Genomic DNA, 24,379 nt, shown 5'->3' on the forward strand with positions numbered 1-24,379 from the left:
TTCATGCGCGGTCCCTTTAAATTTCTGTGCACGCGCGCTATTTACAATGTAAAAGCCAGTGAGCGGCCTGCGTGGACCTTTCCCATTACTGCACAGCCACGCAGCTTAGAGGGAATATTGGTCGTTACCCTATTACATCCTGCAAAGTCAATATTACGTTATTGGCACTCTCAGAAGCAATGTTAGTAAGCTTGAGGCTTGGTCATTGAGAGCTGAAAACAGACTGTGAAAAAAGGGACAAAATAAAAACGGGGGCTAAGAACAGATAGGCCGCGATTTTGCCAGCGCTCAGAGGGCGGGTTCGGAGGCGGGTCAGCTGTTAAATTCAAAATGATTGACGGCGGCTTGTCAACATGCTGCGATCCCGCCTCCACGCCAGTTTCCAAAGTGGCGGGTCTGCAACTTCAGAACAGATCCAACACCAAGTGGCGGAAGAGGCACTTTAACTGCTATTTTGCCAGGCTTTTTCTATTTTCACAGATTTTCAACGTGTTTCACGTCATTCGGCAAACACGCCAGCTGAGTGTGTCGGGTCTTCCAATGAGCTGAATAGTTCACAGCTGCAACTGCAGTATAAAAGTTGACTTCTCACATCTGTTCACTTTCAAATGTCAGAGGTGTCTGATTTCAGGATTTGAATGACACATTTGAACTGCCTAGAGGCTGTAAGTGTGTGGTATTAACTCTATATGCGCTGTCACCTCCTTGGAGCAAGCTCTCTCCCCATTGACAGATCGTTTCTGCCATCTCAACTTCAGCTGCCATCTATTCCAGCAACATCGGTGTCCTTGAAAAAGTCTTACCTTGATCCTCTGAATCCCTCCACGATCAGCCCCAACACCAACATCACCAACAACAATACCAACCTTCTCCGCAATCAACTGATGCTGCACAGGACAAAGGGCAGCAGCACCTGACCACATTGCTGCCCGGGAGGTCAGCGATGGCATCACCATGGCCAGATTTACTTCACTTGACGCTGTACACCCTGGCTGCCACATGATGCGCCAGGTTGGCACCACCCCACACCAGCACCATAAAGCACCCCTACAATGCCCAAGCCATTCCTTTCACACTCATCACCATTACCGTTATGTCTCACCATTCACTGCAACTCACTAAGCCGCTTCCAAAGGTGCACACAAATCTGTCCAAGAATGCAAAATGTTCAAAATTAAGGTTTAATTAACAGAAACTTTACGTGAACATTGCATAAAGCACACAAGTGGCTATCCTTGTGTGTTGTTAGTTGGTATGGGTGAGTGTGAGGGTGGCTAGTGAAATGGGGAAGTGATAATGTAGATATGAGAGTAAGCTTGCAGGGAACATAAAAACTGACTAAAAGCTTTTATAGATATGTGAAGAGAAAAAGATTGGTGAAGTCAAGCGTAGGTCCCTTGCAGTCAGAATCAGGGGAATTTATATTGGGGAACAAAGAAATGGCAGACCAACTAAATACATATTTTGGTTCTGTCTTCACAAAGGAGGACACAAATAACCTCCCGGAGATGCTGGGGAACATAGGGTCTGATGAAAGGGTGGAACTGAAAGAAATCAGTATTTGTAGGGAAATGGTGTTAGGAAAATTGATGGGACTGAAGGCCGATAAATCCCCAGGGCCTGATAATCTACATCCTAGGGTACTTAAGGAAGTGGCCCTAGAAATAGTAGATGCATTGCTGGTCATCTTCCAGAACTCGATAGACTCTGGAACAGTACCCATGGATTGGAGGGTAGCTAATGTTACCCCACTATTCAAAAAAGGTGGTAGAGAAAAAGCGGGGAATTATAGCCTGACGTCGGTAGTGGGGAAAATGCTAGAGTCCATTATAAAAGATGTAATAGCAGAGCACTTGGAAAGCAGTGACAGGATCGGACAAAGTCAACATGGATGTAACTGGTAAAATAGATAAGGGAGAACCAGTGGATGTGGTGTATTTGGACTTTCAGAAGGCTTTTGATAAGGTCCCGCATAAGAGATTAGCGTGCAAAATTAAGGCACATGGGATTGGGGGCAAGGTATTGACTTGGATAGAGAACTGGTTGGCGGACAGAAAGCAAAGAGTTGGAATAAATGGGTCGTTTTCCGAGTGGCAGGCAGTGACTAGTGGGGTGCCGCACGGATCGGTGCTAGGACCCTAGCTGTTCACAATATATATTAATGATCTGGACGAGGGAATTGGATGTAATATCTCCAAATTTGCAGATGACACAAAGCTGGGTGGGAGGGTATGCTGTGAGGAGGATGTCATGAAACTCCAGTACGATTTGGACAGGTTGGGTGATTGGGCAGAAACATGGCAAATGCACTATAATGTGGATAAATGTGAGGTTATCCACTTTGGTGGCAAAAAAAGGAAGGCAGATTATTTTTTGAATGGCAATAGATTGGGAGAAGGGGAAGTGCAAAGAGACCTGGGTGTTCTTGTGCACCAGTCGCTGAAGGTAAGCATGCAGGTGCAGCAGGCGGTTAAGAAGGCAAATGGTATGTTGGCCTTCATAGCAAGAGGGTTCGAGTACAGGAACAAGGATGTCTTGCTGCAGTTGTACAGGGCCTTGGTGAGACCACACCTTGAGTATTGTGTGCAGTTTTGGTCGCCTTATCTGAGGAAGGACGTTCTTGCCATGGAAGGAGTGCAGCGAAGATTCACCAGGCTGATACCTGGGATGGCAGGAATGATGTATGAGGAGAGATTGTGTCGATTGGGCTTATACTCACTGGAGTTTAGAAGATTGAGAGGGGATCTCATCGAAGTCTATAAAATTCTGTCAGGCCTGGACAGACTAGATGCAGGAAGGATGTTTCTGATGGCCGGGGAGTCCAGAACCAGGGGTCATAGTCTAAGGCTAAGGGGTAAGCCATTTAGGACTGAAATGAGGAGGAATTTCTTCACCCAGAGAGTGGTGAACCTGTGGAATTCTCTGCCACAGAGGGCGGTGGAGGCCAGTTCATTAAATATATTCAAGAAAGAGTTGGATATATTTCTTAAGGCTAAAGGGATCAAGGGATATGGGGAGAAGGCAGGGACAGGGTACTGAATTTGGATGATCAGCCATGATCTCATTGAATGGCGGAGCAGGCTCGAAGGGCCGAATGGCCTACTCCTGCTCCTATCTTCTATGTTTCCATAGAGAGGGATGGGTGGAGGTGCAAGGTAAGTTGGTGTGAGTAAGGATGTGCAGGAGCAGGGTAGGGAAGGCAGCGTGATGGGGATGTGATGAGTGGCACAGCTGGATGAGGTTGAGTGTGGCTTGGCAGTAACATTTCAGGATCTACTAAGATCATTGAAGGGTTTGCGCCACTGCAGCCTGGGACTCTTGACGACATCCTTGCTTATGCCCTCCTGTGCAATGTGCGTTGGTGTCCTGGGGAGGTCTCTTCCGCCCTTGGAAGGGAAGAGGATCTGCCTGCATGCTGTGACTCTCTTCATAAGCATATGGAGGGAGTCATGGGAGAGCCTGAGTGCAGTCGTGCACCCTTTGTGCAGTGCTCGTCAGTGTTTGCTGCAACTCAATGCTGTAGAACACTGACAGCGCAACTGTCAAAATCAATGTAGCCGTGGTCCCTTTGAGGAAACTGGCTGATGACGCGTCATCAAATGACGTCATCAGAACCGCTTCCTGTTAATTGGCCAGGAATCCCGCAGGGTGGGCTTAACAAGGCCAATCTACGGAAAATCATTTTCAGAGAGCGGCTGCACACGGGAGCGAGACCGGAACCCGCCAACCAGCTCTCCCGCTGCCATCCCGCCTCTGCATGGAAAATCCTGCCCATATTCTGTTCATTGAAACAAAATAAAGGCAAGGATTGAGAAGTAGAAAAAGACAAAAAAAAGTCTGGATGCTATTCCACAAGTGATTTTACAAGTTTTATTTTTAAAATCAAACCTCAAAACCTGAGGAATGCAGATCACTGCAGTTTACAGATGGGCCAGAATGATTAAAATGCCAATCCCAATATAATGTTTTTATAATTTGCGATATCAAGATTTAACCTAGTCACAGCTAGTTGCTATCATGGTGCAAGGATTGGAGAGCCTGGGATGGGAGCAGCTCATATTAATCACAATCCTGCTCTTCATGGTCCCATTCACCTCTTCGGGCTTCTTCTGCTGTACTACCAGGTTCTCCTGAGTGGTGTGGTCACTCCATTCAGTAGGCAGCTAAAATACCATTGAGGTCCTATGTATGTCATAGTATCCCAATTTGCTCAATTCATGAGGCTCTGTCCTGATTTAGGCCGGTATCTGCAACCATGAAGACACCGGTAGGAATATGGTGGCGGATGGGAAGTGAGGCAATATTCTCCACTGGAATTTTAACTTCGCTATTGTCCCATCTCCATTGGGCAGAAGGAGTGAAAATGAGCCTCATGAAATAGTAGTTATTGTGGTAGCAGTTAGGGTGTTGCCACACTTCAAGTTTCAGCTAATATTGCTAATTGTTAACATTGAAAACCCCTATCACAGTGCCACCTACAGACAAAATAGTAAAAAAGCTTTTCGACAGTTAACAAAAGGGATTTTCAATGCATTTTGAACTGGAATATTGTGAATCACCTACTATTTTTAATATATAATAGATGGGTAATGGATGTTAAGTTTGCAGAATAAAGATTTTAATGAATTCAAATTTATTGAATTATATCACCTTGATATTTGAGACTTGAGCACAAAATTTAAGCTGCCACTCAAGTGCAGTACCGAGGGAGTGCTGCACTGTCGGAGGTGCCGTCTTTCGGATGAGACGTTAAACCGAGGCCCCATCTGCTCTCTCAGGTGGACATGAAAGATCCTATGGCACTATTTCAAGGGAGAGCAGGGGAGCTATCCCCGGTGTCCTGGCCAATATTTATCCCCCAATCAACATCACTAAAAAACAAGATTACCTGGTCATTTTCACATTGGTGTTTGTGGGAGCTTGCTGTGGGCAAATTGGCTGCCGCATTTCCCACATTACAACAGTGACTACACTTCAAAAAGTACTTCATTGGTTGTAAAGTGCTTTGGGACACACAGTGGTCGTGAAAGGCGCTATATAAATGCAAGTCTTTTTTCTTTCTTGGGAACAAATTACATTTGGAGCAAGTCAAGTTTTTTATTTGCTATTATTTTCTATTAAAAGCTTGTTACAGTTTTTTGACATCATACTAAACAGCACCTTGAGAAAAATGTCTCATATTGCTTTTAAAAGAAATGTGGAATTTTTAAAATTTTAGTGCAACAACCCCAAGACCAAAGAACCCAAGCTAAAAGCTGCTGTGCGAATTGTACCAGAGTGGAATGATTATGATAACGAAATAAAGACATTGTTAAAAAGAGTGGAGGAACAGAAAAAGGATAACCACTCAAAAGCAAATTCACAGTCTCCAGGTAAGATGTTGGACTTCAGGATTCTTGTTTACTTTGATAAGTAAATATTTCATTCTCATTTGTAAGGTATCAGAAATTATGAAAGATTTTAAAGCATCTCAGAAGACATCTCAACATATTAATAGCATTTGTCAAGGCTGAAGGCTAAGAGATAGGAAAAAATTAAGACAAAGGGAATGCAAGGTGAAGGCCTGAGACTACAGCCAAGAGTCAGCAGAAAAGTGACGGAGCACCCCAGCACTTGACCCCCTGTTTGATGGCTGCTGAAATGGAAGTATGAGGTGGTTACAAGGACAGTGATTCTCTGTGTCACCCCATGGCACCATACCCATAGGTCAACATTGCAGCATGCCAGGAGCCAAATGTCAGGCCACAGCTGACATTTGCTGCCACTGAATGTGCTATATGGCAGCTGCAGATGTCCTTGAAGTAGATGGCACAGCTCGACTTCTGCTTCTCTGCTGAGCAAGATCCTGGGATAAAAGTTTCCCAAGGACATTGAAAAAGTGTGCCAGGACCTGCAAAAATGGTTGGTGGCATCTTGGAAGGCATGGCCAGTCAAGCTATGATCACCCTTACATGCAGTGCCACTGAAATCAGGACTGTGATAAGGTGCTTCTGAGGAAGAACCCAATATTACGGTTAGTCAGGCATTCACATAGCCTAATGGTGTATTCAGGCCTGTCCAAATCTATTGGTATCTGCCTCCAATGATTTGATTGCCTCTGGCATTTGGATGGGGAGTTAATTAATCAATAGAGATCATAGTGCCTTTCTTGACTTCCACCAGGTTACTGAGAGAAGAAAAAGAATAGGGCCAAGAACAGTTCCTTAAAGTGGCCCTAGGCAACTGTTCAAATACAATGGCCTAGAAATTGGGTATAGCCCCGCTTGGGGCGGTAGAATTGGCGCTGCGCAAATTTTATAGCCAGACGCAACTTATCGCCACCTCGCGCGATATTGGCTTGCAGCACCCCTAAAGGTGATTGCAGCGCAAAATCAGGCGTTACACGGGGCTCCTAAGGCGCTAACTCAGCGGCGCTACTCAATATCGGCGCGGGCGGGCACAGCGCAGATGCTGTCAATAATCGATGACCACGAGACTTTCAGGCGCCGGCCAGCTCTTAAAGGGGTGGGTCAGTAAGGATCAGCAGCCACACTCTGCCTCAAAATCGGAGCTGGCCATTCTGTGGCATTACAAACTTTGAGAAGATGGAGAGGGTGAGGCAGAGAGCGGAGCGCTTTACCAATGGGGCATTGGATGCTTTGGTGGGCGCAGTGGAGCGCCGGCGAGCTGTGCTGTACCCCGACAATGGCAGGAGGCCTAATCAGAAGGAATACCGCAGAGCTTGGAGGGAAGTTTCTCAAAAGGTCAACTCCAACAGCATGGTGACTAGGAGCCCTGTGCAATGCAGGAAGAAATTCAACGACCTCACTCGGGTCGTCAGGGTGAGTGGTGTTTCGGCAAACTTCTTCATCCCTCCATCTGCACCTGACTTTATGGCCAAAGGGTGCGTGATGCCCCATTGGCCATCTGTCAGCAAGCACCCATGGCCCTTTCTGGGAACACACATGCACATTAAACCCAGGGCATCATGTAAGGGCTAGTCCGCCATGGGGGGCATGAGATGGCAACTCAGGGCATCATGTAAGGGCTAGTCCACCATGGGGGGCATGAGATGACAACTCAGGGCATCATGTAAGGGCTATTCCACCATGGGGGGCATGAGATGACAGCTCAGGGCATCATGTCTCATCACTTCCCGTCCTTTCTCCTGCAGGCCAAGCTGGCCAGGAACCGCAAAGAGCAGCTTCGGACCGGAGGAGGACCTCCTCGCCTCCAGACCCTCACGGACCTCGAGGAGAGAGTTCAGCAGATTGTTGGAGGCCGGATGACTGGACCTGTCACCACTGGAGCTGCCGACCCCATTGTGCACAGCGATGGTAAGGTCATCACCTTTTTGATCTGTCTGCTTCCACTTATTCCCCCCACCAGCATGCTTTTCACTCTGGACCCATGTCATAGCATTGCAGCAATCTTGCATCCCTTGCTGCCACCCTGTCCTTTCGCTAAAGCCACTCTTCAACCTCCCTGCTTTCAGATGCTGCATCACCAGCTCGGGAGACGGGCCCTCAAGCTGCCAGTGCCACTGACTCTGGAGGCGACCAGCAGGAGGAAGCCGGAACATCAGTGCCAGCCTCAGGCGAGCCAGCCCATCTGGAGACTGGGGATAGTACTTCCCTGGAGGGGAGTGGGGGGGGTGGCTCTGATGAGGAACCAGTTCCAGGAACCAGCAGGCTGCAGCAACGCAAGGGGGGTAGGGAAGCTCGGGGGCGTCTCCCCGGAGGGCGAGTCAGGCCACGATGACTGCTGCACAGAGCGCGGAAGAGGTGCGGTCCCTCGCTGAAATGAGCGCCCAGGCTCGGCTCAGGCACGCTGATGGCTGCAGTGACAAGGATGCCTGAATCCGTCGAGACACAGGCAAGGAGTGTCCAAGACTTCGGGGCAGCACAGGCAAGGAGTGCGCAGGACTTTGGGGCAGCATTGGAAAGGACTGTCCAGGACTTCGGGGCATCACTGGAAAGCACTGTCCACGGCTCCGGGCAGCACTGGAAAGGACTGTCCAGGGCTTCACCAAAGCAGTGGAAAGGACTGCCCCGGCCTTCAGCGAAGCACTGGAAAGGACTGTCCAGGGCTTCACTGAAGCACTGGCACCTGCCATGCAAGTGCTGAGTGCTGCCACGCAGTCACTCACTGGCCTCATGCAGACACAGATTGAGGCCACGCGAGCACTGACTGCTGCCACCCTCGATGGATCAGGCAGGATTACCCGGGGCCCTTGCACAGCAGGCCGCCAATCCGTGGACCAGCCGATTGGGGCGCATGCTGCGGTGCTGCCCCGTCAGAGTGCCAGTGTGTCGGCTGAGCACGGAGCAGGTGTCCGCTCTCAGGATGTCAGCATTCCTGATGCCACCACTGGGACGTCTCCACTGCAGCTGCCACCACCTGCAGGACAGACTGCTTCCACCCTGCACAGTTGGAGCAGTCAGCACCCGGGCCCTCCAAGCCCAGAGGTCGTCCACGCCGTCCCTCAGGGGCTTCTGCGCTTTCGGACACTCAGCAGGCGTCCCCCAGCCTTGATGCAGCCACTGGGGTCCAATTACGGAGGAGCTGCAGGGAGGGAAGGGGCCAATCTCGTAAGAGAAGTAGATCACCATCAAGGGGTAAAGAGTAGAGGGAGCTGCTGAGATGTCTTATTTGTTGAATTCAAGGCCGTATACACCTGCTTTGAATGTTAGTTATGTTTTGGGTAGTCTGGCGGGTTTGCAAGACAGTTATGTGTTACTTCGTTAATTATGCTTTCGGTTGCCATTGCTTTGTCATGTTGGAAGGAAGCACATTTTTGAAAATAAAGAAAAGGTTTTATTTACAATGGCCACCTATACTATTTGCAATCATTCTGGCCCTCATAGGCTTTGGGTGACCCCGACGGTTCTTTCCCAATGACACCAAGCATCCCGTCAGAGGGGCCTAGAACCGACCCCTTATGAGCCTCTGACGGACGGCCCTTCCAGTTTCTGGAACCCTCCCATCTTCCTCCTCCTCCTCCTCTGCCTCCTCCTCCTCTGCTGGTCCTTCAAGGTCGGCTGGCATTGGCTGGGTGCGTTGGATGGCGAGGTTGTGGAGCATGCAGCAGACAACAACGACGTGGGCGACTCGCTCCGGCGAGTACTGCAGGGCGCCCCCCGAATGGTCGACACAGCGGAACCGCTGCTTGAGCAGACCGATTGTGTGCTCCACAATGTTCCACGTCGCCTGATGGCTGGTGTTGTACTGCTCCTCTGCTGGGGTGCTGGGCGAGCGGAGCGGGGTCATAAGCCAGGGGCACAGAGGATAGCCCTTGTCTCCGAGAAGCCAGCCTCGTGGGTGAGCCGGGGCCTCGAAAAGGTCTGCCACTGAGGTCTGTCGCAGGATGAAAGCATCGTAGCTGCTGCCAGGGTATTGTGCGTTGACCGCGAGGATCAGCTGCCGGTGGTCACAGACCAGCTGTACATTGAGGGAGTGGAACCCCTTGCAATTGCGGAACTTCTCGGGATTATGTACAGGCGCGCGCAAAGCCACGTGCGTACAGTCAATGGCGCCCTGCACCTTGGGGAAGTCAGCTATTGCTGCGAAGCCCTGTGCGCACTCCCGCTGCTTCTCCGGTGTCAAAGGGAACAAGATGAATTGCCGCCGCCTCTTATATTGGGCATCTGTAACTTGGCGGATGCAGCAATGCACCGCAAACTGGGAAATGTTAGCAATGTCCCCAGTTGCTGCCTGAAACGAGCCGCTGGCAAAGAAATTCAGGGCTACAATAACCTTTACGGCCACCGACAGAGAGGTCCTGCACCGTATCTTCGGCTGCAAATCGTCCTGAAGCAGGTGGCACACCTCAGTCACCACCTCCTTGTGGAATCGCAGCCTTCTGACACACTGCTCCTCCGGCATGTTGTGGTAGGAGAACTGCTGCCTGAAAACCCTTGCCACGTAAAGTCTGCAGTGGCGACGTCTGTTGGCCCTCCCCCGTCTGGCCACTCCTGGTCCTCTCTCCCTCCGTCTCTGTGCCCTCTCAGCATGGTCGACCAGCAGGACGTTCCCCTCCAGAGCAGCCCCCATAATAAGAGCGAACAAGGTAAAGGTTGTAATGTCTCACCAGCAGCAAGGTAATGTTCACAGGGCTGATGGTCCTCTGGCACCGCTGGCTGAATGGCAATAAGGCTCTCCCACTGCAGCTCTGCAACTCTCTGAAACCAACCAACAAGTTGCGCTCTCGAAATGGCTGACGCTTTGATAACAGTGCAGTCCCCTTTAAAGAGCGCCCCCCTAGCCCGAGAGTGCCTGGGGAACGTTCCAGTGAGCTGTCACTATTAGCGCCAGGCGGAACGGAGACGGGCGCCACTCAATTTCCGGTCCGGAGCGCCAAAAAGGCGTTGCACACTGAAATGACATCATGATCAGCCTGCGCCCGCGAGCAGACGCTGAGTTTGCGCCAGCGCTAGATGCATGCTCAATATGGGGCGAGGCGCTAGGCTCCCTGCGCCTGCCCAGAAATTGGCTAGCGCCCCACTTCTCGGCCTCTTTAGGCGTTAATCGGTGGTGCAACCAACCGAATTTCTCCCCCGGTGAGTGGTATTCATCATGATCCATTTCTATGAAGGCATACTTTTCAATGAGATTGGGATGCCTTAACCTGTCAAAAAACCCCAAGTGGGAAATGGGGTTAGGAAAAACTGGTGCTGAGAATTACAAACATCTGTACTTAAAGTCCACTGGCTGTGCTGGACTTCAAATTGTAATGACTCCAGCAGTAAGTGATAGATTTTTGTACAGTGTGCAGATAGATGCTAAGGCATATTGTTGTGGTGGAATAGACAATATTTTATTAATAATGCACCCAGGAGTGCTGAAGTGCTGATACTGGGTGCCCAAATTTGAAGATTTTCCTTGATGAATACAAAATAAATATTTCAAGTCTCAACATACAGAATTGAAGAATACTTCATAAGAAAGCAAAAGAGAACATTGCACCTTGAATACAGTATTCATTGTTAAAACACCTTCACTACAAGAGGCCAGGTATATTGGAAATAGGACCAGTTACTCTCTGGAGTCACTGATTTCTTTATTCTAGCCCCAAGCAACAGTACAAGAATAGTCACTTCAGAGTGATATCTTCCTCAATACTCATTACATGCAAGGCTTTGTGATTGACCAAATTCTGACAGAAACCCAAATTAAAAAGTATGCAATAACTTTTGCTCTGCCACAGATTGCAGAGGTTTTAGAGAATATTCCTTGGAGAGTGCATCCAGCAAATATTCCAGTATCAAAATATAAGATTGTGTGATCAGAACTCATAGGGAGCACAAGTCATAAATCACTTGCTTTAGGCTGTGATTTTTTGAGATACCCTCCCTGTGAGCTCAGCTTCTTGCTGGGAGCATCCCATCACTGTATTAGCTGTATAATCTCATCCATAGAGTACAGAGGGAAGGGGGCAGTCAAGGGTCTCGCCCTTTTCTCAGCTTACTTTCCTGAACCACTGCGACTGCCTCTCTCCCTGCTGGTTTCAGTCCTGCAACTCCCAATCCCCATTCCTTTAGACTATGTTTACACCTCTCACATTTCTTCTCTAGCTGTTCACTGATTAAGGCCTCTCCACAACTTACACTTCGTGCCCTAAATATCTCAATCTCTGTTTTGAGATGGCCCCTTTCTACAGAAACTTCTTCCTCCTGTAGCTATTTAACCATCTCTTCATAACATTTCTCAAAGTTATTCTCTAATCCCTAACCTTGTTTCCATCTCTAACTGTTTCGGCATCAATTTCTCATTCTTTTCTTTTTCTTTATGAACTTGAAGCGAAACTGCCAACAACCAGACCACCATTGTCTGCCTATTCTTGAACTTCTTTTCCTATTTCAGCTCCCCAAGCCAAATCTCACACCTACGTGCTGCTTTGAATCACAAAATTGTTCCTCCCCCTTGGGAGTTTAGATAGCGGACGCTACTTCTTCTATAAGCTTTCCAAACTTATCTCCTGTTTTGGCTCCCTGAGCCTTATAATCTCCCAGAGCTTATTTCCTTAAAAGGGTCTGTGTGCTGTTTTGAAGTCCCCAAACTGCTCCTCCCACCTTGGGAGTCAAACACTCTTGTATGACGGACTTCACCCTAGCCTCAAACCCTGCCTGCAAACCCAATGGGCAGGATTTTCATTCAGGAGTTGGATTGGAGGCGGGACTACAACTTTCGTGGTTGTTGTCCCGCCTCCATTGAGATGCGGCCAATCCATGCGATTTTAACTTGATTGACCTTGTTGAGCCCAACCGGGCCACCCGGCAACAGGTGACGTCACAGACTGAAATTTCATCTGTCAAGAGGTTTTGACAGATGAAATATCAGCGTTTCACAGCTTTTTGAAGCTGTCAAATACTGACAGTCTTACTTCTAACCTGAGTCCTTCTCCACAGACTCAGTTACAACTCTCTCCGGCACAGTAAGCTGAAGGCTGTCACTTTTGACAGTTCGCCGCCATTCTGCTTTCTGTGCCGGTGAGATGAGGGACTCCCGAGACCTAAAGGAAGGAAGGCTGTAAAGGTAAGAAAAGGTCATTTAAACTTCTTTAATCACTTTAGACACACCAAACACACTTACCTTTGCACTCATGCACACATCACTCACCTGAACACCAACATCTCGACCCCTCCAAGTCCTTCAACCCGACGGCCCGCCTCCTCTAACTTGGCATGGTTTGGAGCCATCGGAAATCCCACACTTCAACCTTAAAAATAGGATTAGGCTAAAAACTGCCTGTTAACTACCTGTTGACAGGCAGTTAATTGGCACTAATCCCTTCCCGCCTCGGGTAGGTGGGTCCCAGTGCGGGGCGGGCACCCGCCTCCTTTGAAACTGGCATGGAGGCGGGTTTGGGTGCGGGATGGGGTCGGGACCCCTGATTTCAGGATTTTAACCCCCCACACACCTCCAATCCCGACTCCACGGCCCAATGAAAATCCTGCCCAATGTCTTTAGTGCACCCACACATAGCGCACTGCCAGCTGTATAATGCATACAACTAAGCTCCAGACGCTTAGTTAATCTCCTAAACCAGTTGCACTAGGACGTGATTATCCTAACTACTGGTTCCTCAACTTCTCTAGCTGTCAAGTTGTTTTGAGGGCGTAATCCTTTCTGTCTCTAGCCGGAGCGGCTGCAGAGCATTTTGGAAGGGGAGGGTGAACAGCCAGTTTTCATGGTGCATATAGGTACCAACGATATAGTTAAAAACGGGATGAGGTCCTAAAAGCTTGAATATAGGGAGTTAGGAGGTAAATTAAAAAATAGGACCTCAACGGAAGTAATCTCAGGATTGCTACCAGTGCCACGTGCTAGTCAGAGTAGAAATAGAAGGATATTTTAGATGAATACGTGGCTGGAGGAATGGTGCAAGGAGGAGGGATTCAAATTCCTGGGACATTCTGGGGGAGGTGGGACCTGTACAAACTGGACGGTTTGCACCTGGGCAGGACCGGGACAGATGTCCATGGGGGAGTGTTTGCTAGTGCTGTGGGGAGGGTTTAAACTAAAATGGCAGGGGGTTGTGAACCTGTGCAGGGAGACAGAGGAAATGGAAACGAGGATAGAAGCAAATGACAGGAAGGAGAAAAGCAAAAGTGGCAGTCAGAGAAATCAAGGGTTTAAATCAAACATGGTCACAGTAAATAAAAATTCTAAAAGGTCTAAGAGTGTTAAAAAAACAAGCCTGAAGGCTTTGTGTCTTAATGCGAGGAGCATTCGTAATAAGGTGGATGAATTAGCTGCACAAATAGATGTAAACGGATATGATACGATTGGGATTACGGAAACATGGCTCCAGGGTGACCAAGGCTCAACATCCAGGGGTATTCAATATTCAGGAAAGACAGGCAAAAAGGAAAAGGAGGTGGGGTAGCATTGCTGGTTAAAGAGGAGATGAACACAATTGTAAGGAAGGATATTAGCTCTGATGATGTGGAATCTGTATGGGTAGAGCTGAGAAATACCAAGGGGCAGAAATCGTTAGTGGGAGTTGTATGCAGACCCCCAAACAGTAATGCAGAGGTTGGGGATGGCATTAAATGGGAAATTAGAGATGTGTGCAATAAGGGCACAGTAGTTATCATGGGTGACTTTAATCTACATATAGTTTGGGCTAACCAAATTAGTAACAATACTGTGGAGGAGGAATGTCTGGAGTGTATACGGGATGGTTTCCTGGACCAATTTGTCGAGGAACCAACTAGAGATCAGGCCATCTTAGACTGGGTATTATGTAATGAGAAAGGAATAATTAGCAATCTTGTTGTGCGAGGCCCCTTGGGGCGGAGCGATCATAATATGATAGAATTCTTCATTAAGATGGAGAGTGAAGTAGTTGACTCAGAGACTAGGGTCCTGAATTTAAATAAAGGAAACTATGATGGTATGAGGCGTGAGTTGGCTAGGATTGATTGAGGAATGTTACTCAAAGGTTTCACGGTGGATAGGCAATGGCAAACATTTAATGATCGCATGGATGAACTACAGAATTTGTTCATCTCTGTTTGGCATAAAAATAAAACAAAAAAGGTGACTCAACCGTGGCTAACAAGGGAAATTAGGGATAGCATAAGATCCAAGGAGAGGACATATAAATTGGCCAGAAAAAGCAGTAAACCTGAGCATTGGGAGCAGTTTAGGATTCAGCAAAGGAGGACAAAGGGATTAATTAAGAGGGGGAAAATAGAGTATGAGAGTAAGCTTTCAGGGAACATAAAAACTGACTGTAAAACCTTCTATAGATATGTGAAGAGAAAAAGATTGGTGAAGTCAAGCGTAGGTCCCTTGCAGTCAGAATCAGGGGAATTTATAATGGGGAACAAAGAAATGGCAGACCAATTAAATACATACTTTGGTTCTGTCTTCACAAAGGAGGGCACAAATAACCTCCCAGAGATCTCGGGGAACATAGGGTCTAATGAGAGGGAGGAACTGAATGAAATCAGTATTTGTAGGGAAATGGTGTTAGGGAAATTGACGGGATTGAATGCTGATAAATCCCCAGGGCCAGATAATCTACATCCTAGGGTACTTAAGGAAGTGGCCCTAGAAATAGTAGATGCATTGCTGGTCATCTTCCAAAATTCTATAGATCCTGGAACAGTTCCCAGGGATTGGAGAATAGCTAATGTAACCCCACTATTCAAAAAATGTGGCAGAGAGAAAACGGGGAATTATAGACCGGTAAGCCTGACATCGGTAGTGGGGTAATTGCTAGAGTCCATTATAAAAGATGTAATAGCAGAGCACTTGGAAAGCAGTGACAGGATCGGACAAAGTCAACATGGATTTACAAAAGGTAAATCATGCTTGACTAATCTACTGGAATTTTTTGAGGATGTAACTGGTAGAATAGATAAGGGAGAACCAGTGGATGTGGTGTATTTGGACTTTCAGAAGGCTTTCGATAAGGCCCTGTAGTGTATGTAACCTGTACCACCTTAAGAGACTACCTTAAGGTGATGAACTACTTTCTGATGGCTCCTGTATATTGTAGTACTGGTGGTGACCACACCGGTATATAAACCCTGTGGAGCAAATTGTATTTCAGTTCAGCCCTGAAAAAAAAAAGAGGACTCTCAGTCACTAAAGACCTGTTTAAGTATTCTGTTGTCTGTGTCCAGTTATTCAGCATAACTACATTTGGGAAACACAGACTCAACAGTGGCGACGAGTCTGATCGTACCTAGCGGCAGTTTTGCATCCAAGGAAGCTTCGTCCTCAGAACGGGCGTCGAAAAGGGGCACCCGCCCTCATCATCCTGCTGAGCACCGCATCGCACGGGAGGCATCGGGAACCCGGTTTGGATTTGCTGGCCACGAAGTCCACCATCAGCAACAGGCAGTGATCATCCCTTCTACGACAGCGGCGGGTAAGCCCGATCGAGCGGCACGGAGGGGAAGTCGGCCGAGTTGTCAGTGGGAGAAGGGGAGGGAAACCGAAGAAAAGGGCGGAGAACACGACCGCAGCCGGTGTAAGGGGCCGGACTGCAATCGGGGCAGAGACGCGCAGCAGCCAGAAAAGCGTTAATGTCCACGAGGACCGCGGGAGCGGCGGGGAACAAGAGCAGCAGCGTCGGGGGAAATAAAGGACCGCTGGGAGGCGAGAACGGCAACAGCACGGTAATCGCCATTTTTGTCGGCGGGGGAAGAAGACAAGCATGGGGAAAGCCGCCAAGCGCGGGAAGCCGCCATTTTGAAAAATAAATAAAATAAAGGAAACTCAACAAGGATGCCAAAAACGGGTAACATCACTGCTTTTGATAGCGATGTAGAAGATTGGGCCACTTATGTGGAACGCGTTGAAGCTTACTGTACAGCGAATGAAGTACCGGCGGATAAGAAAGCACTAACCCTATTAAACTCGATGGGTGCGAAGACGTACGGGTTATTAAGGCACCTTGTAACACCAGATAAACCGGTAGGAAAGAGTTTTGCGGATATTGTTACTATCCTGCAAGGGCATTTAAACCCCACGCCGCTGCTGATAGCGGAACGATTTAAATTTTACAAAAGAATTCAGCTTAAAGAGGAAAGCAACGCTGAATTCTTAATCGAACTGCGCAAGTTATCAAAGTACTGTCAGTTCGGTACGGGACTAGCAGACGCTCTGAGAGATAAGTTCGTGTGTGGGCTACTAAAGGAAGGAACCCAGAAGCGACTGCTAGAGGAAAAGGATCTTACGCTGGACAAAGCTTTCAGCATTGCAGCATCGCACGAGGCAGCAGCACGAGGCACTGCAGAAATGCAGCAAAGGCCATCGGAATTCAGCACCAATGAAATGGCATTGGGCGCAGTAAAGTGCTATCGTTGTGGAAGGACAACGCATGATCAGAACCAGTGCTGGTTCAAAGATAAAGAATGCAGGAAATGTGGCAGACTTGGTCACATAGCGAAAGTATGCCGGTCAGGAAAGAAGACCAGCAACAAAAAGTCGCCGCAGGAGAAGTACAAAAAAGTACACAAGGTGACAGAGAACAGTTCAGATTCCAGCAGTAAGGAACTGGGTTGTCTAAAAATACATAATGTGGGTAACACAGCAGACCACCAAACTATCTGGGTCATGCTTCGGATAGCAGGAGTCCAAGTGAAGATGGAATTGGACACTGGATCGGCATTGACGGTCATGAATAAGCAAGATTACAAAAGGTTATTCTCACACATTCCCCTGAGGGATACGGAGATTGTATTGAAAACATACACGGGGCAAAGAGTATACCCCATCGGAAAGATAAAGGTAAAGGTGGTCTACAATGGTAAAGAAAGTCAGGGAATGGACTTGTATGTGTTACCTGAGGGAGGTCCACCACTACTGGGACGGGAATGGATCCGGAGAATAAATATGGACTGGCATTCCTTACAAGCACTAACTGTAGATTCCTGTAAAGAGGAGGACGTCAAACCTAAACGACTGTCCAAAATATTGGACGATGCTAAGGAGGTGTTCCAACAGGGACTGGGAACACTGAAAGGAATTACGGCAAACATCAAGGTTGAAGAACATGCAAACCCAAAATTTTTCAAAGCCAGACTGGTACCTTATGCGATACGACCTGCTGTGGAAGCAGAGCTGGAAGGGCTAGAACGTTCAGGAGTACTGTCAAAGGTGGACTGGAGCGAATGGGCCACACCCATTGTTCCCGTCATGAAGCGTTCGTTGAGCAACAAGCCGGGGGAACCTGGGAAGGTTCGCATCTGTGGCGATTTCAAGATCACTGTTAATCCGGTTCTTCACACGGTGCAATATCCGCTTCCGCGGATTGAGGATATCTTCGCTTCGCTGTCTGGCGGGAAACACTTCACCAAGATAGACCTGGCGCAGGCGTACTTACAGATGGAAGTTGATGAAGCGTCACGCCAGTATCTCACGATCAACACACATAAGGGCTTATATCGGTATAATAGACTGGTTTTTGGAGTGGCATCGGCTCCAGCGATTTGGCAAAGGGCCATGGAGCAGGTATTACAGGGAATTCCAGGCACACAATGCTACCTGGACGACATTCTGATTACAGGAGATGATGATAAGGAACACCTCGCGAATTTGGAGCAGGTGCTCACCAGATTGAAAGAATATGGACTCAGAGTTAATCGCCAGAAATGTGAGTTCTTTCAGAAGCGAATCTCGTACTGCGGTCACGTCATTGACCAGGAGGGGCTTCATAAGTCACCTGACAAGATCGAAGCTGTTGTGAAAGCTCCTGCTCCGGAAAATGTATCCCAGTTGAGGTCGTTCCTTGGGTTGATTAACTATTACCACAAGTTTCTTCCAAATTTACCCACGGTGTTACACCCGCTGAACACTCTTTTGCAAATGGGAGTACCATGGAAGTGGAGCGAGGACTGTAAGCGGGCTTTTCAAAAAAGCAAGGCACTGATCACCTCTAAGGAAGTGTTGGCTCACTTTAACCCAACGCTGCCTATTCGTTTAGCTTGTGATGCTTCTCCATATGGTATCGGGGCAGTGCTCTCACATAAGTTGCCAAATGGCTTGGAAAGGCCAGTCGCGTTCACATCCAGATCATTGACCTCCGCTGAGCGCAACTATGCTCAGATAGATAGGGAGGCTCTCAGCCTCGTGTGGGGAGTTAAGAAATTTAACCATTACCTGCAAGGCCAAAGGTTTACGCTGCTGACAGATCACCAGCCGTGGTTTCCATTTTTAACCCTAAGAAGGGTGTTCCGGTTATGACGGCGCAGAGGCTTCAGAGATGGTCCCTTTTCCTAGGGGCACATCAATATGATATCGAATTCAAAGGTACAAAGCAACATGGTAATGCTGATGGGCTGTCGCGCCTGCCACTACCTACAGCGGAAGAGGCACCGGCAGTTGACCCTGTCGAGATATTTCACTCGACCATCATCGAATGCTTACCAGTCACCAATGCGCGTATTGAGAGAGAGACCAGAAACGACCCGACACTGTCTCGGGTCTACGATTTGACAGTGAAGGGATGGCCAGCACATGGCGAACCACTGTTACCTGTATTCCCAGCCAGACGAGAACAGCTGTCCGTCTGTCAAGGAACATTGATGTATGGAACAAGGGTGATTATTCCTCCTAAATTAAGGGAGAGAGTTCTGAAGGAACTGCATGAAGGTCATCTGGGGGGAGTCAAGATGAAAGGCCTTGCTAGGGCTTATGTGTGGTGGCCAGGTATCGACAAACAAATAGAGGATCTGACTAAAAGCTGCTCAGGGTGCCAAAAAGTTCAAAATGCACCTCCAATTGCACCGCTGCATCCGTGGGAATGGCCTTCAACCCCATGGCAACGTGTGCATATCGACTTTGCAGGTCCATTCATGGATTCCATGTTTTTGATAGCGGTAGATGCACATTCTAAATGGCCAGAAGTGATTAAGATGTCGACCACTACCTCTGAAAAGATGATCGCAGTTCTAAGAACCATATTTGCAAGGAATGGGTTGCCGGAACAAATATGTTCAGACAACGGACCACAGTTCGTGTCAGAAGAATTCCAGAAATTCATGAAGAAGAATGGGGTGAAACACTATGGCCTAGAAATTCAGTTTGGGCCCGCCAGCTCGCTTGCGCCCAGAAGTTACCGCTGCGCGCGGAGCCACTTGCGCCCGCCGGAAATTCAGTTTCAGCGCCCCAAGTCGAAGCCGGCCGCTATTCAAGGGTGTGGCCGCCCCCGCTTGGGGCGCTGAAACTGAATTTCGGCGCGCTAGGTGCCGCAGCGCCACCCGCTGCAGAGCGGCAGGCTGCGGTACTGCAGGCCTTCCTCCCTCTCTTAAGGGGGAGGTGCCTGCAACAGCGAGATCGCCGCTCGCTAGTGCCGGCAAATGAGCCCGGCACCACGGAGAAGTGCCGGGCTCCCGGAAAACAGCCGGCAATGCCGCGGGGGGGGGTTGGAGGAGGCCGGGGAAGGAGGTGCGGGCAGGCGGCCGCCGAAAAAGCGGCCGGCCGCACCTCCGCCTTAACTCGCCCCACTAAGGCTGCAGGACGGCCCCGTTTTCAGATCGCTGTTTGCGGCCGCTGCGGAAGAGGCGGCCGCAACTAACTATGGCGGTCGGGCCGGTAGCGGGGCACTGCGCACACCAATGACATCATCGGTGGCGGCGCAGCGCTACTGGCTAACGCCGCCATTACCACAGCGCTGAATATCGGCATAATCTCAGCAAGTGGCGCAAAAGCCCTCTTTGGGCGAAAACTGGGCGCAAAGCCTACTGAATTTCTAGCCCAATACATCTGCCCCATATCATCCGGCTACCAATGGGTTGGCCGAGAGATTTGTACAAACGTTCAAAAAGGCGATAAATGCCATGAGCGAAGACCATATTCCACTACAACACAAGGTGGACAATTTCCTGGTGGCATATCGAAACGCCACACATGCAGTGACAAATCAAAGCCCTGCCATAATGTTCTGTAACAGGAGGTTGCGGTCCCGGTTGGATTTGTTAAAACCCAATGTGCGTAGGGAAGTCGAAAACAAACAATTCCAGCACGTAAATAACAAGGCCACTCGGAGTTTCGAAATAGGACAACCAGTGTTGGCCAGGGACTATAGGAATGATAAATGGCAATCCGGAACAATTCGTGCCCGACAAGGACCCTTGATGTACACGGTAGACGTTGGTGAGAACGTAATACGACGTCATGCTGACCAACTTGTGGAATCGAGAACAAGGGTCGACCCCATGTCTACGGCAGAGACACCAGTTGAAGAAGTTATTGAGCCTGTAGCATCTACCTCAGACTCGAACGTACATGATGATGTTCAATCCATAAGAGATCAAATGGATGAGTCACCCCAGCAACGAGAACCAGAGACCCCTGAAAGGCGTTATCCGGCCCGGATCAGGAGGCCTCCTCAGAGACTGAATCTTTGAACAGTTTTGTATGAAAGTTGTATATATGTTATCCATGTTATGTTTAAATTGGGGTGTACACTGTTAAGCTAAAAGGGGAGGAATTGTAGTGTATGTAACCTGTACCACCTTAAGAGACTACCTTAAGGTGATGAACTACTTTCTGATGGCTCCTATATATTGTAGTACCGGTGGTGACCACACCGGTATATAAACCCTGTGGAGCAAATTGTATTTCAGTTCAGCCCTGACCCTCAGTTACTAAAGACCTGTTTAAGTATTCTGTTGTCTGTGTCCAGTTATTCAGCATAACTACATTTGGGAAACACAGACTTAACAGGTCCTGCATAAGAGATTGGCGTGCAAAGTTAAAGCACATGGGATTGGGGGTAAGGTACTGACTTGGATAGAGAACTGGTTGGCAGACAGGAAGCAAAGAGTTGGAATAAACGGGTCGTTTTCCGAGTGGCAGGCAGTGACTAGTGGGGTACCGCAGCGATCGGTGCTGGGGCCCCAGCTATTCACAATATATATTAATGATCTAGATGAGGGAACTAGATGTAATATCTCCAAGTCTGCAGATGACACAAAGCTGGGTGTGCGTGTGTGCTGTGAGGAGGATGCCGAGAAACTCCAGTATGATTTGGATAGGTTGGGTGATTGGGCAGATGCATGGCAGATGCTGTATAACGTGGATAAATGCGAGGTTATCCACTTTGGTGGCAAAAACAGGAAGGCAGATTATTATCTGAACGGCAATAGATTGGGAGAAGGGGAAGTGCAACGAGACCTGGGTGTCCTTGTGCACCAGTCGCTGAAGGTAAGCATGCAGGTACAGCAGGCGGTTAAGGAGGCAAATGGTATGTTGGCCTTCGTAGCGAGAGGGTTCGAGTACAGGAACAAGGATGTCTTGCTGCAGTTGTACAGGGCCTTGTTGAGACCACACCTTGAGTATTGTGTGCAGTTTTGGTCGCCTTATCTGAGGAAGGATGTTCTTGCCATGGAGGGAGCGCAGTGAAGATTCTCCAGACTGATACCTGGGATGGCATGAATGACGTATGAGGCGAGATTGGGTCGATTGACTTGCTGGAGTCTGGAAGAATGAGAGGGGATATCATTGAAACTTATAAAATTCTAACAGGACTAGACAGACTAGATGCAGGAAGGATGTTCCCGGTGGCGGGGCAGTCCAGAACCAGTCTGAGGATAACCGGTAAGCCATTTAGGACAGAGATGAGGAGGAATTTCTTCACCCAGAGAGTGGTGAACCTGTGGAATTCTCTACCACAGAAGGCAGTTGAGGCCAATTCATTAAATATATTCAAGAGGGAGTTAGATATATTTCTTAAGGCTGAAGGGATCAAGGGATATGGGGAGAAGGCAGGGACAGGGTACTGAGTTTGGATGATCAACCATGATTTCATTGAATGGCGAAGCAGGCTCAAGGGGCCGAATGGCCTACTCCTGCTCCTATCTTCTATGTTTCTATGTCTGAAACATGCTCTAGACTTTCCCAACCAACTAGGCGGATGCCTCTTACTCCAAATTCATTCTCAGTTAATCTTAACACTTTGCATCCTGGGTTTCAGCACCAGATCTGTCAGGATACGGAAGGTCAATAACGCTAAAGATTTTGATTTGACATTCAAACATGACAGTTTTTACTAGAAAGGAAGTATAGCTTCTCTTACAACCTTTCTAGTAAGTACAACTCAAGGCCGAAGTCCTTTTTCTTGAGAGATAAGAAGTTTCCTCTCTTATGCCATCTTGTTCAAATGTCGCCTGTGTTTTTATATGTTGTTCTTCAGGATTGCGAATGCCATAATACCATATTTGGGCATGTTTTCCAGTTCCAGCAGTTCTTCAGGCCTTGTTTACCAGTTCTTCCAGCCTTGACTCTTTGTAGTAGCCAGCATGTTTATCAAGTCCTGGTTTTCTAGCCTACTAAGGGCTACAATCAGTCTTGCTGACTGTGCGTTCTCTCCCAAGCATCCTGGACAGTAAGGAAAGACCATGATGCACTCTGATTTTGGCCAAGCTGATAGTTCTGTGTTCTTTCTTTTGTTGTTCATACCTTTAACCAAATTCTGCTCTTTTACCAAGTCCACTCTTTGCTTCCTTAAAAGCAAGTACTAAAATGCCATTTCAAAAAGTCCAAAGTCCAGGGCCTATCTGACCTGTTTAAATTGGCATCTATCACTGGGCAGCAGTTAGTTTGAGATGAAATGGATGTACCATAAAAGCAGGGATATTGATATCAGCTGATATTAAAAGTACTGATTTTAAGAAGAGGGTGAGCAGCTGCTTAGTCAACTGTTTAAAGTGCCATCAGAACTGAGCAGCGTTACACATGCGTAATCTGCTATAATGATCAGTCAGTTATGGTGATCATTTCAGCCATTGCCAAACTTGATCAATATAGCTGGCCTCTATAATTGCTAAGGGAAAACTTTAAAAATAATAGTTTGATAGTGCTATAAATAGTGCATAATTTGCAACTCTGAAAGAAAATTTCTTAAAGTTAAATAATACCAGGCATCATTTCGGTTCCATGGTGAATGAAGTGATGGGGTGTATCTACTGAAAGTAGTATTTAATCTAATATTTCTTTTTTTCCAGCTCCCAAGCGAGATGAACTCTAGCATCTATGAAATTACTATCCTGCACTGCACGCTGAATGAGTAACAACTAAAATTAGAGTGAAAACATGTAACTTGTAACCTCCCAGGATGTACGGAACTTGAGAACTTTTGTTATGTACAAGGGTGTACAGTTTTATATGGATTTGTTTGGCAGATGATAGATGTGTGTAGACATCATAAAAATTCCTATGATACAGTATCTACATGCTTATCATAAATTGGCAACAGACTACAATTTTGCTGTGATGTTCACATTTGTGGTTATTAATATGCTGTTATGGTCAAAGCTGAAAGCAGACAGTCTGTTTCCAGAAAATAGTTATCAATATTATAATCTTTGTTCCAATTCATGTATGTAAATAAACAAGGATTCACAAGGATTGAAACTGGTCCTAGTAGTAGATATTTTCTACCATTGCTTCTAGTGTCACTCAAGTATGACTAATGCATAGTGGCAGTTCTTTAATAAGAAAATATTTGCCATTGTTTACAAAAGGGACCAATAATATCAAATAATACACCTTGCTTTCAACTTTGGCCCTTATGCCAGTAGTCACTCTTGAAACCCTTAGCATGTTCAGACAGGATTTCAAACTTTTACTCCTGAACTTCACCAAGTATTTGTTGGTTTGTATGAATGCTTATATCATGACCACGTCTTTCTGAGTAGTCATGATACAGATACAGCAGCAGTATGAAAGGGAAAATTCACAGTGCATTGTTTACTATTTAATGTTATTGGGTGTTGTTATACCACTATTAGCAGATAGTTAATATACATCAATACACAGTAAATCCATGTTACATTGACCTCAGGTATACATTAGCCTTAGATATAGCATGTGTTTCAACCTCTGGAACATTTCGCATTGGTACACACAAAGAAATCCTATATTATGCTTATTCACT

The 24,379-nt window shown here is 47.5% G+C and overlaps 1 protein-coding gene across 1 annotated transcript in view; it reads left to right on the top strand.

The window, feature by feature from the left end:
* Positions 1-23,850, top strand: part of LOC147111533 (UDP-glucose:glycoprotein glucosyltransferase 1-like) — a 680,288-nt gene extending 656,438 nt beyond the window's left edge. Inside the window, exons 31-33 of the mRNA XM_085999896.1 lie at positions 5,219-5,372; positions 7,154-7,316; positions 23,448-23,850. Coding sequence (XP_085856022.1) covers positions 5,219-5,372; positions 7,154-7,316; positions 23,448-23,463 — 333 coding nt within the window. The 3' untranslated portion in view covers positions 23,464-23,850. The remainder of the gene's footprint in view (positions 1-5,218; positions 5,373-7,153; positions 7,317-23,447) is intronic.
* Positions 23,851-24,379: the final 529 nt, after the last annotated feature.

The sequence above is a fragment of the Somniosus microcephalus genome, chromosome 10, assembly GCF_052327205.1.
Source record: "Somniosus microcephalus isolate GS21.2 chromosome 10, FLI_Smic_1.0, whole genome shotgun sequence".
Taxonomy (NCBI): domain Eukaryota; kingdom Metazoa; phylum Chordata; class Chondrichthyes; order Squaliformes; family Somniosidae; genus Somniosus; species Somniosus microcephalus.